General features: G+C 39.7%; 1 protein-coding gene across 1 annotated transcript in view; it reads right to left on the bottom strand.

Annotated features, from left to right (window-relative positions):
• Positions 1-14,662, bottom strand: part of kcnh8 (potassium voltage-gated channel, subfamily H (eag-related), member 8) — a 62,780-nt gene that overhangs the window by 21,971 nt on the left and 26,147 nt on the right. The window contains 6 exon segments of the mRNA XM_022200611.2: positions 261-510; positions 1,814-2,013; positions 3,688-3,897; positions 6,194-6,398; positions 13,297-13,454; positions 13,551-13,788. Coding sequence (XP_022056303.2) covers positions 261-510; positions 1,814-2,013; positions 3,688-3,897; positions 6,194-6,398; positions 13,297-13,454; positions 13,551-13,788 — 1,261 coding nt within the window.

The raw sequence follows: 14,662 nt of genomic DNA, 5'->3' as shown, positions 1-14,662 counted from the left end.
ATGATTTTATGGGAGCTTAATAACAATAGCCTCCGGGATGTTCTATAGCCCTCAGGACACTGTAATGCCCCTTTCTTTTCATTTCATTTCTAAACAATGAGCTCATTTACAGGACCTGGCTTTAACATAATGAGCCACACAGAGCTTTATTATAAAGACTGCTGCAGGGAGTTTCTTTGTGAAACTATAATAATGGACACAGAGAGATTCTTGCTCCATCTTATCCACCAACAACCTCCCTCTTCATCCCTTTATCATACCCAGGATGGCCAGCACCATGCCATCTTTCAGCACCTCCATGGAGCCCGAGCAGACAAAGAAGATGGCCTGGAGAGCATCGCCCTGTCGGAGCAGGTACTCCCCGGGAGCGCAGAACGAGGTCTTGATGTGCAGTGACAGCGAGCGAAGGCAGCCACGACTGGCAGAGGCAAACAGTGACAGCTCCAGGATCTCCTTGTTAAGGTGCATGGTGATGTCGGATCGCAGCTCATCTGGAAAGTCCTTCAGCAGCTGTGAAGATGATGGAGGAAGAGAGGCAGAGAATGAAACGGAATAAAAAAAGAGAAAGCAGGCAGGAGACTGGGGGAACACGACAGCTGTGAAAACACTCACTAATTAAATTTTCAGCCTTCGTTATGTCTTATCTGATTCCTAACCTATGACACAGCAAGGAATGTTAGCATCGAGTTAGGACTTATATTGACTCAATGAGAGACCTTCAGAGAAAACATGTCATGTAAAACAAGCTGAATTTTGCATTATTACTTCTATGCTAATGCAGAAAATCAACATGTGGTTGCTGCACACATTAACATACAGTCAAAGACAATTTGGAAAACCCTTTTAAAAAAAAAAAGGAGAAAAAATAATCGCATGTCTGTCTGTCTTTCTGTTTGCCAGGACAAAAATCCGGGGCTCCCCGTCACGTAGAGTTGATCAATGAGTCATCAGATGCAGGCTGACTTTAATCAACAAGCCCATCTATAATTCATCTGTCGGATTTATCATCATCATCACTCCATCTAAGCCCTGCTCGGAGCTCTGACAGCTGTCTCGCAGGCATTCACAGCCTGGAGGGACGACTTACTATTAGACTCCTGACTGGCTGCTTCTGTTTAACAGAGCTTGTCAAGGGAAGGTGTTGTTCACTCCGCTTTTCTGTTTTCTCTAAATGCCAAACTTAGCCACTTGTCTCTATTTTTCTCCACTTTCTGGGGTTCATTAATGTGTGCTGTTCACTGTCTGCTGCTGTTAGCCTAAATTCTGTTCAAAACGAGGCGACGGAAAGGAAATTAAATCTGGTTGGGAAAACCACGGAGCAGCCACGGGATTGTATTTAACCTGATGTACTTCATCGAAATTGAGTTGAGGTTAACTAATTTTTCCAGTTTTCACACACCACAGGTCAAAATGTGTGAAACCAAATGGCCAAAAAGACTGCTGCATCTTAAGCTGAAATAAAACTAAACATCCTGTCATCCAAATATCACCATGTATGAGAGAAAAGTGGGATCTTTCCTTCATCATCGGTTCGATCCGAGAGTGAGAACATGCTCCTACATTGTGGAGGATTGTGTCATATCGATCTCTCTCATGATGTGCTTAAATGTGGCTGATATGGGAGTACTGAGAAGCATGTGATCTTTCAAATGAATTATTGATCCCGCTTTGTTCTGCTGTTGCATGTCTAAAACATCCTTGATGTGGGAACGGAGGGAAAGAGCTAACGCCAATTTAACTGAAAACTGCCTGAAAACAAAAACAATTCTGATTCGCACAAATGAATCAGATTGTCCTAGTTTGTTTTTTTTACCTCATTACAGTCGATGCCATTGTTGACCGACCAGGTTGTCTGAAAGTACTCCAACATTCGCTGCTTGAGGCTCTGCGGCAGATGATGGACGCGTATGAAGTCCTTGAGGTCTTTGGTTCTGGTGTGGTACTGGGACCAGCGTGAGTACATCCTCTGGATAATGGCTGTCACATTACCAAAGACCAAAGCATGCATCAGCGCTGCAGGTGAGCACACAGAGAAAAGGGATGAGAGTTAGACAGGTCATTGATAATGGAGCATAAGCAGGAATGAAATATAGTGAAAGGCTCACGATGGACTGTCAAGACGGGAAACCAAAACATAGAAACGTCTAGCCTTTGGGGCTTGCAGAGGCATATTTAGTGTATTTAGTGTAAGTGTAGGAACATTTATTCAACATTAGTAGGATGACTAGGAGATGCCTGTTCAAACCAGGTCACCAGTGCACTGAGAGAAATGGAGCAGTCAGGTGTATTCTCATGTCATAGATAAAAAGATATGTTCAAACAAAAACAATCTGGAATAAGGCCTAGTGCCTAAGTGCCTGTAGGTTGTAATCTAATGAACAGACAAACCATCCAGATCTTATATTTACAGTCATGTCTTGCACCTCTCCTCCTCCCAGAGGAATATCAATGTCAGGACTGACAGGAGCTTATTTGATCGGTATGACAGATACCTGCCCTTCCCACGCCCACAGATAATGTATTCTCCTAATCTCATTCAGTTTTCAACTGCAGCCGCAGCTGCGCTGCACGCCAGCAGACATGAAAGTATGATTGCTGTACAACTGATCACTGTTTCTGACATGGAGCATTGAAGAAAGAAAATTGAGCTTTTAGCCACACAATGGAGAGCTTTGAAAGTTTATTTTACAGTACAGCAATGGTTACTACAGGAATTATAGCAAAATTATGCCTCTTTAGGTGCACAGTTATTCACATTTTGAACTGTGCAGTGGAATAAAAGAGCATACGCTACCTGGAATTCTATTCCATCTATACATTTGACTCATAGGCACCTATAAATATGAACAGGTGCTTTGTTTTAGTTCTCCCCAGAGATGATGTGGCTGTGTTTGCGCAAGCACATGTATGTACTGTGTGTCTGTGACTGCTCCTGCCTCCAGGCAGTGGGAGACATTTAGCATTTAGCCCAACCAGAGTTTGGAGTGTCTACAGGGAAAACCCCACCACAGTGACCTCTCTTCATCCCCAAAAACCAAACCTAGTGTATCAATCCAGTTTAAACCGGATCAGACCATCCTGCAAATATTCTGTTATAATGGCACATGTGAAAGGTTTGGGTAGAAAAATCTGATTTGTTGATACTCCTATTGAACCTTTAAACTGAGACAAGATGAATTAGTCGTGGATTTGAAAATGAATGAAGAATGAAAATGAATGGAGTCTCAATCATCTGATCATTAGTGTTAGACACAAAGTGGGAGTCATTTCTGAAATGTAGTTTGTATTTTGCCCTGTCCTGGTTTTGAAGGTCTCATCTGTTCTGATCTGCAGTTACTGATCTAACCAACCACCAAGCTATTTATTGCTCTCTTATGCATTGTCTGCTGTTTCTCTGCTACCTCTCCCTTTCACCTCATGCCAACCAAGAGGTTTTCCTTCTTGGTAAAGGGGACTTTTTTCTCTCCACTGCTGCCAAGTGCTTCCTAAAAGGTTTTCAAAATGAAACTTTGGATATTTTGAGTTCTTCTGCTTAGATCTGGTAAAGTCTTTGCTATACGAAGTGCCTTGAGATGAAATGTGCTGTGAATTGACGCTATATAAATAAAACTGAATTGTAAATGTGTGCGCCTACACTAATGTGACTTTATTTTAGAGCAGTTCATGTAGTCTATGTATTCTGTATACCTCCGATAAGCATGACACAAACAGAGAAGATCTTCTCAGCGTCGGTGTTGGCCGACACGTTGCCAAAGCCCACGCTGGTCAGACTGCTGAGGGTGAAGTAGAGTGAAGCGATGTAGACGCTGCGGATGGAGGGACCATTGCCAGTCCCATTAACTCCTCCTATGGCAAAGTACGGTGACTCCAGACGTTTCCCCAACTCATGGAGCCATCCTGTTTTTAACAAGGTATATATATATATATAAAAAAAGAGACAGGGATGGTTACATAGACAAGTGGTAGGAACTAATTAACTTTCATTACAGTAAAAGAAAAACATGTGCCTTATTACAAATTTCCACAAATATGGCCCACTCATTGTCTTTAGTCATCTCATTGCTCCATGTAGTGCAGCATGTAGATACAGACAAACCAAACAGCATTGTGGTTAGCTGTCCTCCATGCTTTGTACATCCAGAACAATGGATCTCAGTGGAGGCAGATCAGATAGTTTGGGAACCAGAACTGATCCCTGGTCAGCACAGAGCAGAGACATGCATTTGATCCCAGGAGAGGCTCCTGCAGACACTGATGAATGGTAATTGGATGGGAGCACCTCATAGCTGCCTGACTTCAACACTCACTCCGGCATCAGAAATGCATAATTAGGATACAACACATTAATCCTGCCACATGTACTGGCCTGTTATTGTATGACACTGAAATGCCGTAATTGGAGAAGAGAAATCTGCATTGCTCCCATGACCCAGTCAATGCTGACCTGGAACCAGTTATGAAGACGCAAGAGCGAGGGAATTGCAGGCAGCGCAGCTCATTGATACTGACCGGAGATCAGCCCAGGGGGCCTCATTATATGAGTGACCTGGAGGCTGAAGGAGGAAGCCTGGAGACGCCATCATAATTATGAAAAGAATCAAACCATTTACCATGATTTTACAATACACACACACACACACACACACAACTGATGTAGTTGGCGCTTTCACATTTTCCATTCAATAAATATTTAACAACAGACTGACGAATCAATAAAATCAATGAGGAAATCCTAATTTTAATATAGCTGCTAAAACACACAATCTGCACTTGAAAGTCACATGCATGTGGAGTTTTTAATGTCACTCCGTGAGGGATTGCACCGTTGCTGTAATGCTTTATTACCAAACAACAAATCCATACTTGTGCAATATGCTTCATCCTGGATGGTTTTTAAACTTAAAATCTTCTAGGAGCATGACAAACACGACAACATGTGAATATCTTGCTGAACAAAACAGCAGCTTTTGTCTTTTTAGATACACAGTTGGTTTGAAAATAATGAAAAATTAAACTGCTCTGCACAAGCATGATGTCAAATGCACAATGAATTCAGTTTAAAAACAAAAACAGAAGAATGTGTCTCCAACACATTAATACGTATATAAATCTATATAAATATGTACATATATATGTTTAGATACAGACAGATGATCAGTACAAAATACAGCATTTTAGCTTTATGTCCTTTATTATGCATCACAAGCCACCATGTAATTTACAGATTTTTCGTAATAAAAGCCCAGTGTTTCCTTTTTATTGATTCAGTCCAGAGTTTGACAAACCTGGGTAATGGCTCTCTCAACTAGAAAAATAGACAGACCCCCCACCTCCACCCCCCCAAACATCCTCCCTTTTTCCACAAAGAACTCTTTATTGATTTAAAGCTCCAATCTGCAGCTGGTTTTCAGGCCCACATTTCTGGCCCGTGTTTGATGCCACTCGGATCCATTTTTTTTCCCCTTTTTTCATCTTGGAACAAAGTTGATGCTGCATGCACACCTCACATGCTACGCAACCCTCACCACAGCTACAGGTAGGAGACATGGAGCACTCATCTAGGATCACCGTTTTCATTTTTCTTGTGTTTCCGTTTCAGTGTCTGCAACAATACAACTGGTTTGCCGGAGAAATATCCAACAGCTGCTTTTACATAAGTTTTTACTTTCCTGTCAGCATTGATTCTTCTCGACTAGTTTGCCTGTAAACAAACCCTAACATATTATTTTCTTTCTCATTTTGGCAGTCACAGTTTTTTGATCTCATTAAAGCTTTGTATTAAGTGTCATTTTGAAATCTGATATTATAATATATTGAAGTGTCTCTCGAGACACAACAGGGAAACAAATTATTGTTTTCACTTTGTCTGACATTCCACAGTGTAATTGTGTTGAGACTTCTGGCAAAACACAAAATACTACTTTAAATGAAGGCAAACAATAAAGAGGCTTGTGAAATCAAACACATATACCTTGGATTATTTTACAATCCCTAGTTACACTAATCCAAGCACCAACAGCGCTGAAAGGATGCTCCGACTGATTTTGGTGTGGAGTCCAATAGCTCCCCCGGTGGGCTGAAAGTAACAGCAACGGAGCAGCCAACACTTCACTGTTTGTTTGAACATCAATGGAGCTTGTAGGCGTTCTGGGATTTAGGATACTACTTGGCATCATTTTGCTGCAACACTCACCGATATCCCAGTTGTAGGCATTGGCCTCCATCTCCATCTTGCCGATAATGTACCAGATGCAGGCCATCCAGTGGGCCAGGAGGGCAAACATGGACATCAGCAGGGTCAGGACCACTGTGCTGTGCTGCGAGTAGCGGTCCATCTTTTGCAGCAGCCTCAGCAAGCGAAGCAGACGCACAGTTTTTAACAGGTGCACCACGGACACCTGGGGACAAGGAACGAGAAACCAAGGTGAATTCATTCTTGGGATGCAGGTGGCGAAATTGTCAATTTCATGCAGTTCTTGTCATGAACAACATTTCCATAAAGACTAATTAGAATTGCGTTTACTTACTGTTGGGTCTTTTTAACAGAGAGGTACAAGCAAACATTTGATTTTCTTTGAAGCAACGTCTATTCACGAAGGCAAACAAATGGCACAGAAAATTTCCATTTTGTAGACATATACATAATTGAAATGCAAAATAAAATAGATCAGTCATCTTTATCATACCTTCAAATGTATGAGATTAGGATTAGGGTCCTCGGATTAGGTGCCAATGATTAGAACGTCCTTTGGCAGTGACAGGTGGAGTCTGTCTTGTTTAAACCTTTGAACTGCTGCTATTCATTTCGCTACTGAAGTGTGCGTTGAATCATAAGACCCAAATCTAAAGAGAACCTCAGAAACAAACACTGTGGATGCCCATGAGTCTGGCAACAGGCTTAAAATGATTTTCATTTAAAAAACAAAACAAATCATTCCACTGTAAGGACAATCTACTAATGGTGTAGATTTCGAATGACTGCTGCCAGGACTGGCCGCCCCTGCAAATTCAGCCCGAGAGCAGAACATTTGAAGCAAAAAGAGGTCTCCAAGAAGCCAAAAATTTCATCACGGGATCTGCATATAACTCTGCAATTGTTGGTGTCAAAGTGCATGGAAAAGCTGTTGCCATCCAAAAAGATGCTCAGAGCAAAACTACAGTTTGCCAATGAACATTTACCACCTCAGGAACCAGACGGCTTGGAGTCTTTGATTCATCAATAAATTCTGCATCGTGTCAAAGGCTGCTATAAAAAATAATCCGAGAATGTTCCTACAAAAGTTAAAGTTGGGGGGACTGCTGCTATATAAATAAAAGTGAAATGAACTGAAATCATATTTTACACTTCACTTGTTTAATTGTTACAGTGATAAGTAAGATGAAGTAGACTTTAGGCTAGAAGAAAAGCAAGCTGATGTCAGAGACTGGAGGACATTTCTATAAAATGCCTAAAAAAAGGTGTTTTTGCTAAAGGGTGTAATGCTACCTTCTGGTGCCAAAGGTATAGTTACTTTTTTGCGTAGAAAGATTGTAAATCTAATGGTATTTTTGGATGGCAAATAAAAAGTTTCTTATAGTTGTGTCCAAGTATACCATCTTTATCTGTACATTTTAAAAAATAAAGGTATCCTTGCCAAAAAAAAAAGCTTTTTCATCTCACTTTACTACCAAAACACACAACACTAGCTTCACTATATAGCAACACTATATCATGACACAGACACAGAGAGAGTAAAACAGAAATGCCTGAAAGAGAGGAGCAGAGCGCAGTCATTTCCCTTTTTGCAGGCAGTTAATCTCATGAGAAGAGTGATAAACCAGCTTAATACACACAGAAAGTAATATACGGCTGCAGACACACGCTAAATGAAGTGGCAAAAAGCATGCTTCATGTCCTCTCCAACGCTCAAATGCTCTCCGATTCTATAATTAGAACTTGACAAATGCTTGTAAACATTTCTGCAATATGATCTATATGAAGATTTCCTGATGAAGGACTCTTAGATGTAAAAATACCAATTAGAGCAATCAGGCGCTCACTAGCAGGTGTGTTTGTTTTGTTGTTTTTAACTTCCCATCCTCATCATCAGCATGCATAGCTCTGCTCCAGCTTCCTTCTTTATCTTCGTTGCCTTTTCAAAAGTCTTTCTCTCACCCTCCAGCAAATTTAACCGCTCTGGCCAAAGCTTTCTGAACCTGGATTTACACACACACAATGTTAAATTCCTTTTCACACCTTTCCCACTTTCATGTACTGCAGATGTAATGTGAATGTCATCCATTGTGCACCTGCTCCTCACGCAATCTCCACCAATAGTCTATCATTTGGGGCTTGCTGTCATGTATCCCCAATGGAGATATGCGCACACACACACACACACACACACATACATCAGCTATTATTTAGAGGGATATAGGCCATGGAGGATATTTGATGTATGTTGCATGTGTGTTTCTATAGTGGTGAAGGGCTGAGGGAGGGGTGGCGAGTGGAAAAGTGGGACATAGATTCTACAGAAAATGCATGTTGATGTAATAAAAAAAGGGGAAAAGAGGGATGATGAATAAGAAAGGTGAGAGAGAGGAAACAAGAGGGCAAAAAAGAGAATCAGAGCATCTGAACAAAGGGAAGAAGCTATGTGGACAGTCCTTATCAGAGCTGCTCCTGCACACGGCTGCCGCATGTTTTATGGTGGTTTTTCTACACTCTCTCTGTGAGAAATAGAGAACTGGTGCAGCACAAGGGGTAATGAAGCCTCCTACCGAGCCCTGGGGAGAAGCTCCATCTCCTCTCCACCATCTATCACCACCACACATCCCACCTATGGAGCGAGCAGGCTGCACCACATCCCATTCTCCTCCAGCAGCACGAGCAGTAAGCAATCTAACGTACCCAACTACGCATACACACCTCCTGCCACTTCGTCCTTCAAGTTCTCCCCTTGCCACTTCCATCTCACCTCCACGTCGTTCACATTTTCATTTCCTCTGCCCATCAGGTGTGAAATTTACGTTCAGCTACCTGATATTTTTAACTTTCTTTCTGCTTTTCAAGGCAGCATTTGCACACATGAGACTATAACTTCATATAAATGCTCATTATTTCTCCCCCTGCAGCCACGCCTTAAGTCCTACAAGCCTATCACAACAGCACGACTGGTCATGCAGTTTTATTTATTTTACTGATGAAGCTTTATCGGGCCAATAAGTATGAATAACGGTGTTATGGCAACAAGAGAATAATACCAGTGAGGCATCCAGCTCCTAAAGACACATTCACAGGAGCTTTAATAATAGCACTTAATATCTAGTAGAGGTTTGTGTTTGCATAACCATCTTTCTGTTGACCAAAATATTCAAGATATGTAAGATGGACGGTAAGTGACAATGCTAAAAGAAAAAAAACTCCTAAAGAAGAAGTGCTGCTCAATATGTTATAAGAAACAGAAACTTAGATGAGGTTGTTTTTCAATTCTTCTTATTTGTTTTCCTGAAAAACTACTTCAGCCTCCTCAGTCACCGGCTTCCATGTGTGGGGTCTCCAGAAAAATATGAAGAACTTGAGAATTAAGATCTAGCTGCTCAGATGTAACCTGATTAGACTGGATCAAATCTTGAAAAAAGCCAGTTTAAAAGCAAAAAAAAAAAAAAAAAAAAAAAAAAAAAAAAAAGGATTTCTGAAATGAGATCATGGAATTCAGTCTTGATTTTGATCCAGATCAAGTAGGCGTTATATCACAAAATCTGGAACTACGCGCCTCTGATCAGCAGTCACTAACCTCATCAACCTCTTCAGTGTTCTTTTATGTAGTTTGTCTGTTTTCTTTTTGCTTTTCTTCTGACTCTCCTCCTTTACCTTCACCTTAACTGGTCGAGAAAGATGGACGCCCTCACAGAACCTGGTTCTGTCAGAGGTTTCTTCCTGTTAAAGAGGAGAATTTTTTTCTTCCTTCCGTTGTCAAAGAGCTACTCAAAGTCAATACTTTGGGCTTCTCTCTGTAATACAATATTATAAGACCTTCACATTACAATGTGAAGTGCCTTGAGGTGATGTATGTTTTAAATCGCTGCTAAACAAATACACCTAAATCGAATTTAATTCATATTTTACACTATTTGCTGAAGTAGACTTTAGGCTCAGTATTAAGTCTTTTAGTACAGTTATTTTAAAAATGGTTTTGTCCCCAGCTGTCAATATAGGAGTAATATATTTAATTGTGACTGTCATTTATCAATGTATATCAATCGCAGTATGTCACTGCGCCTCTTAAAAGCTTCAAAAATCTGAACAAATGTAAAATTCTGAACATAATTTTATTAACTGTTCGGCATAAATGTCATTTAGGGATTTTAAATATAAATTTATAATATTTCAATTGGATTGATAAAAAAAGTACATTTATTTGTGTTTATTTGTTGTTTATTAGATTGATCAGAGGATGTTTGTGTTGTGTAATTGCACAGTTTTTTGCAAATAAAAACTTTTGAAGTGACTTCATGTTGGTTATTTTACCGGTTATTCTTTACAAACTGTATTTAGTAGTCGAGATAGAGAAATGTGGTTCCATCCAGAGCACTAGTAATCAGTATTTGGCACATTGTTTCTAGATGAGAGTGATTCAGTCCAATGCTGTTCTGAAACGCTGGCACAGTGCGATGGATTATCTGATCCTGAATAGCAAAACATGGGATTTCCAAACCCAAATTCGAGTCAATCTGTTTGGGTACTTTGTTTGAACTGGAACCAGGAAAAGAGCGCAATGAAAGAGAAGTGTAGTTTAACTTAACAGACAAATGCCAAAAAAGCAGAAAGGATTGCGACATAGAACTAAAACAAAAGAAAAGAAAGAACATGAGCGGGATGCTGCTGAGGCCCCGCGGCTCATTTTTGGCTTCTGTCCACAAAAGGGACATCAGTTTGAATGCTTCGTCCTGAGAGGGGACATCACGCAGAACATTCAGCAATTACCAGCCATTCCTGCTCTCCCCCCGTGGCGATGAGGGAAGTTGTGGCCTAGTGGCCGTACATCCAAATCCAGGCCTACTGGGATTGTGTGGTATTTCCATTAATAGAGTCGGGAGCCAAACTGGCACCTTCGCCTGAAGCAGTCTCTCACTACTCCTTCCAGTTTCCCTTCAGAGTAAAAAACACAGCATATCCTTTTTTTCTTAATTATTTTTCTATTCTCGTTCATTTTCACAGGTGAAAGTTTCAAAAATATGAACTTGGCGGGTGCCCCGGTAGCTCAGCAGGTTGAGCGGGTGACCCATAAACAGGGACTCTCCCACTCTTCTCCCCCACTTTCAGTTTCCATCATAATTTATCTGAAAAGTATGAAAACAGACACCAAGCTGACCACGAAGGGACATTGACTGAATCTCACTAAATTTACACTGGATTAGAATCACTTACTCCAGCTTTACGGCGGATCTTTTTGTTCTAGTTGCTCACACTAGAAAAATTCTAATTTAAATCAAGTGTTGTACAAAGAGCAATTATAGGAAATGTCGTGCAGTAAAAACACAGCATTTGAGTAGAATTACAAAGTTGAACAAAATGGAAAAACAAGTAACTGAACAAAAAATTGGTACTTAGTTCTAGTCTACCACTACCAAGCGCAACAGACACAACATATACAGTAAAAAATGAACATTTCAGTTTTCAACTGTATTTTTTTGCTTAGCAATTTACTTTTGTTTGGTAGATTTTTCCTGTTTTGTTAAATTACAGGAAAAATGCTTTAATTTCATGTTTGACTGCAAAAACATTATAAATTTTCTTTTTATTCTACAAATGGTGATTTGTACTTTTACAATGTTTGTCTATAAAAATTCACAACTTTTCTGTATTTCAATCAGCAAAAAATATCATCTTACATATATTGGGAGATATTTGAAAGAAAAAGAGTAAGATTAAAGATTCAAAAAGGTAAATATTTTCTTAACTGTTATTTTACAGATTTTCTCTTTACAATAAAATATAATATCTAATAAAACCACAGAAAAAAGTATCAATTTACACGCTGATTGTAAAACAAACAAAAAAAACAGACCAAAACTATACATAATGTCCACATCAAAATTTGAATTTTTCCAAAAAGGAATTAAGTCTGTCAGAATATGTGACCATAAAATGACATTGTTTTCCTGTAAATCAGCTTAAAACTCCCTTTTTTTTAAACAAATGATTGCCATTATTTTCATAATTTTATAGTTTTTGAATATTACAGAATTCCATATTTTTTATGTATTTTTGCTGCCAGGTTTTCACAGTTTAAAAATATGAACTTGGTGGACACCCCGGTAGCTCAGCAGGTTGAGCGGGTAAACCGTAAACAGGAGCTATAGTGGGTTCAAATCCAGCTCATGGCCCTTTACTGCAGATCCTTCCCCCATTCTTCTCCCCCACTTTCAATTTCCATCATAATTTATCTGAAAAGTTTGAAAATGGACACCAAAGCTGACCATGAAGGGACATTCACTGAATCACTTACTCCAGCTTTAAGGTGGATCTTTTTGTTCTAGTTGTTCACACTTGCACCGATGAGTGATTGGATACTCGTGTGCATCAGTCCAATACTGTGTATTGACCCCTTTGATTCACATTACTGTGCTTCTGGAAGCAAACAGCACTCAAAGCATCTCTCCATTTCTAAATTAGAGGACCAGAAAGCAAAAACTCACACGAGTCACCAATCAAAACCTCCCTATATTGCACTACTTCGATTGGGTGATATCATTCAGCCGGGGACAAGACAAGATAGTCCACCTAATTGCTCCGGATCTCCGTTTCTTCCTCCGCTCAACTATTCTTAAGGGGGCCGTGTATTTGACTCAAGCAGAACAGAAAAAAAAAAAAGGTTTTAACGATTCGGATTTGATTGTTTTGTCAGAGCTTGTACAATATGTGGAATCAATATAGCAAATCAAAGAGGCCAGGACAGCTTCAGGAAACAATCCAGATGATGTATTCTTATGAAATGTGAACTGTGCTGGAGGTGCTGTTCTTTACAATGACAGGATTAGAGGTGGCTGTTACCGGGCAACACATCAATCATGGGGTTTTTTGCTTTTCCACAATAGCAGTCGTGTGCTATTAACTTGTACGTAAACAGTAGCTCTAATTTCTTGAGTAATAAAAGTTGTATTAGATAAGACTCAGCTATTTGACTTCCAGTTTGGAAGTCAAATTGCGAACAAAAACTAACAAATGACACTGAGAACGTATTGTGTCTCTTTAATGACTTTCTATATTAAACCTGGGGGAGGTTAAGGAACAATTCAGCGGCTACTCACCACGCTGACTTTGAAGGCATAGAGCAGATCAAAGGGCAAAGCAGCCACCAGGTCGATGATGAACCATGTGGTTAGGTAATGGATGCATATCTGTCGAGCGTCGAAGATCACCTGCCCCGACTTGCTGACGTAAGTGGTACGAAAATTGAAAACAATGTCTGATAGTGAAGAAAAGAAGCACAGGATTTGATTATTGAAAATGCTGCTGATCTTAAAAGCTCAGTCATTCCTACTCAGATAGTTTAGAAGCCCACCTATTATGAACAGTATCTCCACAGCGATGTCACTGACAGTGGTGCTGCGGGTCAGATCATCGTCATCGCCGATGAAGCAAACGTTATACGGCACCGTCACAGCGACGTAGAACGTAGCGAGCAGAATCAGCCAGTCCCAGCCTGCTTTAAATGTGCTGTAGTGAAGCAGGATGAATTTGGACTTCTTGGCATCTGCTACCTTGTACTCTGGCAAAGCAGGCAGGTCCCCAAACACATTCTGAGCAGGAAAAGAGAAGTTATGCAGACTGTGTTTAATAGTTCTGATAGTACGTCCACCAAAGGGTGCAGAGCTCATCATACAGGAGCATCAGTGCATGGCACCAAATTAAATGACAAACCTCAGTGGTGGAAGAAGTGCTCAGATCCTTTACTTAAGTAAAAACAGCAATGCCACAATGTGAAAATAGTCCATAAAAGTTATAGTACTGTATTCCAATCATGTCTTAAGTATGTAGGAATTATCAAGATTTACTTTTGCTGAAAAATGTTCTGTCAGTGTTTTACTATTTTATATGATATTTTTGGGAAAACATCACACATAAAGATGCTGCATTTTACTGCTGTAGCTTATTTTAACTATTTTTACTTCATATACGGTTAAGTAGTTCAATCTACAGTAATATATCATATTTTATAAGATTGTCAAGCTTGCATTGTTGCTGTCCTATGTGAATTGTGCATTTCTTAAAAGTACATATTTATGAGCTCAGAAAAACAGCCTTTTTTCACCTTTGTACCATTTTTCACCTAAATCAAGAGGATTTTTGTTACCGTAAATTGCAAAATGTCTTAAGAAGTAGGAGACTATTCTCAACTTATAAAGGAACAAATGTTTAGTTTTTCAGAAAAATTCAAATTTGAATCAAATGTTGTACAAAGAATAATTATCGCAAATGTATTGCAGTAAAAAACAGTATTGGAGTAGAATTACAAAGCTGAACAAAATGAAAAAACTCAAGTCACCGAACAAATATCTTGAATGTGTATTTAGTTCTAGTCTACCGCTATTGAGCACAACAGACACTGTATATACTGTAAAGAAATGAACGTTGCAGGTTTCAACTGTATTTTTTGCTCAACAATTTACTTTT

The sequence above is a fragment of the Acanthochromis polyacanthus genome, chromosome 11 (genome assembly GCF_021347895.1).
Source record: "Acanthochromis polyacanthus isolate Apoly-LR-REF ecotype Palm Island chromosome 11, KAUST_Apoly_ChrSc, whole genome shotgun sequence".
NCBI classification, from domain to species: Eukaryota; Metazoa; Chordata; class Actinopteri; family Pomacentridae; genus Acanthochromis; species Acanthochromis polyacanthus.
The sequence above is the reverse complement of the archived record's forward strand: the minus strand, read 5'-3'. Positions and strand labels throughout refer to the sequence as shown.